This window comes from Bos mutus, chromosome 27 (assembly GCF_027580195.1).
Source record: "Bos mutus isolate GX-2022 chromosome 27, NWIPB_WYAK_1.1, whole genome shotgun sequence".
Classification (NCBI taxonomy): Eukaryota; Metazoa; Chordata; class Mammalia; order Artiodactyla; family Bovidae; genus Bos; species Bos mutus.
The window spans coordinates 8,443,549-8,449,978 of record NC_091643.1 but is presented as its reverse complement, the minus strand read 5'-3'; the positions used below and the strand labels follow the sequence as shown (position 1 = coordinate 8,449,978).

The 6,430-nt window shown below is 51.8% G+C and overlaps 1 protein-coding gene across 1 annotated transcript in view; it reads left to right on the top strand.

Annotated features, from left to right (window-relative positions):
- Window positions 1-1,203: 1,203 nt before the first annotated feature.
- The window catches only part of IKBKB (inhibitor of nuclear factor kappa B kinase subunit beta), a 52,713-nt gene continuing 47,486 nt past the window's right edge, over window positions 1,204-6,430 (top strand). Inside the window, exons 1-2 of the mRNA XM_070364390.1 lie at window positions 1,204-1,296; window positions 1,787-1,909. Coding sequence (XP_070220491.1) covers window positions 1,805-1,909 — 105 coding nt within the window. The 5' untranslated portion in view covers window positions 1,204-1,296; window positions 1,787-1,804. The remainder of the gene's footprint in view (window positions 1,297-1,786; window positions 1,910-6,430) is intronic.

Genomic DNA, 6,430 nt, shown 5'->3' with positions numbered 1-6,430 from the left:
ACACGACTGAAGTGACTTAGCAGTAGCAGCAGCAGCAGTCAAGACTATGGTTTTTCCAGTAGTCATGTATGGATGTGAGAGTTGGACCATAAAGAAAGCTGAGCACTGAAGAATTGATGCTTTTGAACTGTGGTGTTGGAGAAGACTCTTGAGAGTCCCTTGGACTGCAAGGAGATCCAACCAGTTCATCCTAAAGGAGATCAGTCCTGAATATTCATTGGAAGGACTGATGGTTGAAGCTGAAGCTCCAATACTTTGGCCACCTGATGTGCAGAACTGACTCACTGGAAAAGACCCAGATGCTGGGAAAGATTGAAGGCAGGAGGAGAAGGGGATGACAGAGGATGAGATGGGTGGATGGCATCACTGACTCGATGGAAGTGAGTTTGAGCAAGCTCCGGGAATTGGTGATGAACAGGGAAGTCTAGCGTCCTGCAGTCCATGGGGTCACAGAGTTGGACACGACTGAACTGAACTGACTTATTAAGCACTCTATCACTCTGTAAAGTGAGCTATTATCTTCAGATTGCCTTTGATACTTTATCCCTGCTTGAGTAATAATACACACACACACACACAATCTTTGTCTGCTAATATGTTGCCCCCGAACTGAGAAACTCAATAATAAACTCAAATCATGATGCCAAGGAGGTAGGAGATGAAGGATTAACAGGCTGAGAGCTAGTCTCACAATTTCCGCCCGTTACTGGGGCTGAACCTGTAGTTTCGAGTTACAGTATTAGATTCTCTCCGCTTCTTCTTAATTTTTTTTTAAGGGGGAAGAGGAGGTTGTCACGCCTAGGGACTACAGGTGTGATTTATCATTCTCGATCTGAGCCCAGGAGTTTCCAGACCAGGTGAGGGATTACAGCCGGAAAAGTTAGAGGCCCAGGGTAATTCTTGTAAACCGTCCCTAAATCCATCCTGGGGGGGAGCGGGGAGCGGGGTGGGGGGGGAGGAGCGGGAAATTCCCCTACTTCAAAGTCTAGGAAGCCTGGTCAGGTTGACCCCGAGGCGGGGGTGGGGGGCAGGTGAGGAAATCCCCATCTTCCCCGTCTCAGAAAGCGCTCAGGTAGAAGTCGCACGTCTAAAGCGCACGGGGCCGTTTTCCCCAGGGTTGGTCACAGGGCGAGGGGGGGCGGTGGGGAAGTCTGGGCCGGCGGCCCCTTTAAGGCCGCGACCCACGTGCCCCGTGACGTCAGAGCAGGAAGTGTTTGAGGAAGTGGCGCCTGTCTGGCGGCTCTGAGGGCCCCGCGCGTTCATGTCTTCGGGGCGGCGTCCGCGCCCCGCCGCCAGGTGAGTGCCTCGGGCGGGCGCCCCCGGTGTCACCCGCCCCCCCGTCTCCGAGGCTCCCAGAGACGCGCGTGACCGGCCCCGAGTCCGGGGCTTCCCGGGCGGGGAGGGCTGGGAGGCCCCGGCGGGGTGGTGCCGGGCGGGGGCCCGGGACGCGGCGGTGATTCGTCGGGGCCACGGGGGGCTGAGCCGGGAGGCGCCCAACCGGGGGCGCAGCCCGGGGATCCCCTGGCAGGTCCTGGGCGGGACCCCCACGCCACCCCCTGCTGCTTCCATACAGCTTCGGGGTGGGGTGGGTGGGGGGCTGCGAAAGACAGGACTTTGCTCCCCAAACGAAAACCAGACCCAGCCACCTGCTTTTATGTACGGAGATGAAAAATCAGTTCCGATTTTTCTTTCCCATCGAAGCGCTGTGGCATCTCTTAACCTTGTCCATCTTCCCACTTTTCCTTAACCATCACCTTTTGTCCCCCCCCCCCCCCATTGCTTGCAGCGTTAGCAGGACTTCAGTATGAGCTGGTCACCTTCCCTGCCAACCCAGACATGTGGGGCCTGGGAAATGAAAGAGCGTCTTGGGACAGGGGGATTTGGGAACGTCATCCGATGGCACAATCAGGTAGGCTCTGTGCTGCTGGGAGGACCCGGGGGCGGGGGAGGGGCCGGCAGGGTTAGAGGGTGCAGACTAAGTCTCACCCCCCACCCACCCTGTGAATGGGGCTCACCTTGCCCTGGGTGGGCTTCTTGGGAGAGAAAGGGCCTGGGAAGGCAGCCTCAGGTCCCCTAAGCTGACTCTAGGCTAGTGGTCTCCAAGCTTTACTGACTATGTCACCTAAATAAATAGTAAAAAAAAAAAAAAAAATTAAGGTTTCAACTTCAAATATATATTTTAAAAATTACATATCTTTGCTAACCTAATATTATCACCTACTAATATATTGTGTAGTTGACTCATTGGAAAAGACTGGGATGCTGGGAGGGATTGGGGGCAGGAGGAGAAGGGGATGACAGAGGATGAGATGGCTGGATGGCATCACTGACTTGATGGACATGAGTTTGGGTGAACGCCGGGAGCTGGTAATGGACAGGGAGGCCTGGCGTGCTGCAGTTCAGGGGGTCTTGAAGAGTCGGACGTGACTGAACTGAACTGAACTGAATGTATTAGATGTTATGAAACATGCAAACATGTTTTCACACTTTAGAAAAATCTGAAGTGTGAAAATAATAAAACATTTTTAAATGTTTTAAAAGTTAATTTAAAAAGCATTTTAAATACTTACCAGTTCTGGTGTCTTCCCAGTGTTGTTTGCAATATCTCACAGCGAGAATTATACAGAGGCACACGAAAATGAGAATTATCGTTGAGGATGGTGGGTGAACATGCGCGTTTCAAGTAATTTTTATAATTTTGAATTCTTTGGGCTGATTTTACATCTCATAGATCCTCATTGTTCTCTTAATGTCTTTGACACATGAATTTTTCACCCCACAAGCATTACGGCTTCCATATTCCTGTTTGTCCGTGCACTGAAATTCTCCACAAGAATCTCTTTAAGCCACTCATCCATTTTATGAGAGTCCTTTTATTAAAATCCTGGAATGCAAAGTCAAGTGGGCCTTAGGAAGCATCACTACGAACAAAGCTAGTGGAGGTGATGGAATTCCAGTTGAGCTAAAAGAAGATGCTGTGAAAGTGCTGCACTCAATATGCCAGCAAATTTGGAAAACTCAGCAGTGGCCACAGGGCTGGGAAAAGTCACTTTTCATTCCAATCCCAAAGAAAGGCAATGCCAAAAAATATTCAAACTACTGCAGAACTACACTCATCTCACACGCTAGCAAAATAATGCTCAAAATCCTCCAAGTCAGGCTTCAACAGTACGTGAACCATGAACTTGCAGATGTTCAAGCTGGATTTAGAAAAGGCAGAGGAACCTGAGATCAAATTGCCAACTTCCATTGGATCATGGAAAAAGCAAGAGAATTTCAGAAAAACATCTACTTCTGCTTTATTGACTATGCCAAAGCCTTTGACTGTGTGGATCACAATAAACTGGAAAATTCTGAAAGAGATGGGAATACCAGACCACCTGACCTGCCTCCTGAGAAATCTGTGTGCAGATCAGGAAGCAACAGTTAGAACTGGACATGGAACAGCAGACTAGTTCCGAATCCGGAAGGGAGTACGTCAAGGCTGTATATTGTCACCCTGTTTATTTAACTTATATGCAGAGTACATCATGAGAAACGCTGGGCTGGATGAATCACAAGCTGGAATCAAGATTGCCGGGAGAAATAGCAATAACCTCAGATATGCAAATGACACCACCTTTATGGCAGAAGAACTAAAAAGCCTGTTGATGAAAGTGAGAGAAGAGAGTGAAAAAGTTGCCCTAAAGCCCAGCATTCAGAAAATGAAGATCATGGCATCCTGTCCCATCACTTCATGGCAAATAGATGAAGAAACAGCAGAAACAGTGTCAGACTTTATTTTGGGGGGCTTCAAAATCACTGCAGATGGTGACTGCAGCCATGATATTAAAAGATGCTTGCTCCTTGGAAGAAAAGTTATGACCAACCTAGATAGCATATTCAAAAGCAGAGACATTACTTTGCCAACAAAGGTCCGTCTAGTCAAAGCTATGGTTTTTCCAGTAGCCATGTATGGATATGAGAGTTGGACCATAAAGAAAGCTGAGTGCCAAAGAACTGATGTTTTTGGACTGGGTGTTGGAGAAGACTCTTCAGAGTCCCTTGGACTTCAAGGAGATCCAACCAGTCCATCCTAAAGGAGATCAGTCCTGAATGTTCATTGGAAGGACCGATCCTGAAGCTGAAATTCCAATACTTTGGCCACCTGATGCGAAGAACTGACTCATTGGAAAAGACCCTTATGCTGGGAAAGATTGAAGGCAGGAGGACAAGGGGATACCAGAGGATGAGATGGTTGGATGGCATCACCGACTCAATGGACATGACTTTGAGTAAACTCTGGGAGTTGGTGATGGACAGGGAACCCTGGCATGCTGCAGTCCATGGGGTTGCAAAGAGTTGGGCACGACTGAGTGGCTGAACTGAACGTATTAAAATTGGATGATACTGTCCGTAATTCTACGTAAGTGGGGCGCTCGGAGCCTCCGGCCTGTCCCCACCAGCTCCTGTCCGCCCCTGATGGTGGAAACCCCATTGTCCTCGGGATCCCGAGTGTTAGAAGTGGCGCGCGACCTGACAGATCCTCTGAGCATGGTGCTGCACGGTTAATAGCAGGAAAGCTTCATTTCCTGTGTGTTTTTTTTGGATTCCTGTTTTGAGTAACCCCTGCCTATACCCAGTTTGGAGATCTCTGCTCGGGGGAACCCTCACTTACCCTATAGCTAATACTAGCTTCTTGACCCAAAATTCAGACACACTGAAGCCCTTGAGGGAAGGTACCCACTTTTTAATGAAGGGCCTCCAGCATCTTTCTGGACTTGAAGAGATGGTGGATTCCCAGGAGCCTGGCTGCAGCCAGCAGGGAGAGTCATCCCGGCCTCCGGCCAGTCACAGCAGAGATCATCTCAGACCCCCAGCCTCCCCTATCAGCTGGAAGACGTGGAGCTCCGAATGGGTGGAGCAGCTCCCAGTGAGTGGAGCAACCCCTGGAGGAACGTGGGGGCCAGAGGACAGTCCTGCAGGTGGTAGTTACTCAAAGTCACCCGGGAAACTCTTGATTCCAGCAAACCCCGTGGCTGGGGTGCAAGCCGGGTGCAACAGAGCCCTGGCATCAGGACGGAAGAGCTAGCTCCTTCCCCAGTTCAGTTCAGTCACTCAGTCGTGTCCGACTCTTTGTGACCCCATGGACTGCAGCACACCGGGCCTCCCTGTCCATCACCAACTCCTGGAGCTCAGCTCCTTGCTCAGCCCCACACAGACCTGGGCCGGGGCCTTCAGAGTCTTGGCTCCAGCCCGCATCCCGCTGCAGCCACATCTCAGCTTCCTTGAGAGAGAGTTCTGTCAGGATGGGCCACTGTCTGCTGTCTCCACCCCCGGGGGCCCCTATGTGCTCTCTGGGCTTGGGATACAGTTGTCAGATGGAGGCTGTTTTTGGCTTTCTAGCTGTGAGCCCGAGAGAGAGAGAATGTGTGTGTTTGTGTCTTCTATTTCAAGTTTCTTCTCCTGTTCAAAAACCTTATTTAACAAAAAAGCCGAAAGCCAAGCTCTCCTTCTGCCATCTGGGGCCCCTGCCCTCCCTGCCTCTGCCCTCTGGGCTCCAGCAGGTCAGTCAGCGAGGCCCACCCGGTGGAGTCTGGGGTCAGTTCTCCCTGAGCTCCTCAGCCTCCCTCACAGCCCGTGTGTCTGCGGAGGAGGGCTCTCGTCAGCCCGGACCCTGTCTGCCTTTGGGCCTCTTCCAGTTCCCTCACGGAAACTCTATGTTGTGTGTGTATTGGGTGCCCAAGAGTCAGCCACTGTTTGATGAAGGCCTTTTTGGAAAAAGGAAAGCACCGCTAATCAAGTATTATAAATGTAAGCTCCCAACTATGGTCATCACAGCCTAGGAGAGGGACCCCAGGGCGCTGAGACCTTACACTGGGGGTCTGGAAGGCTGCCCCGGGGGGCATCGCCAGGCAGGAGGAACAAGGAACCTGAGGGTTGGTGGGCGCTGGCCAGGTGGGGAGGGTGGGAAGAGGGTCCAGGCTGAGGGGCAGCCTGTTCAGAGCCCCTGCCAAGGGTGGGCCTTGGCCAGTGGGTATGAGCGAGTGGGCTGACAGGGGAGCTGGGTGCAAGGGAAGCTAATGTGCAGAAGGTGGACGCTGCTGCCGGGAGCCCTGCTTTGGGTGGGGGGGACCCATGGGAAGGGGCCCAGGCAGTGCTGGGCGGGGCAGTCAGCTCTCCCCAAAGATGTCCTGATTTCTACAGGGTAACAACTCCCACCTGGCTTATTTCAAACCACTGGCGGCTTGACCACCTTTCTCACCAAATTCCTGGATATTAGCCATCAGCTCTTGGGGTGTGGTACTGGGACCCTGCTGGCCCTGCCTCATCCACTGGAGAGACCAGTTATGAGGTTTCTGGAGTACTCCAGGCGTGAGACTGGACGGGGCTGATGGTTGTGGAGGCGGGCAGATTTAAGAGCTGTTTTCACGGTGACAAGCGGCAGGAG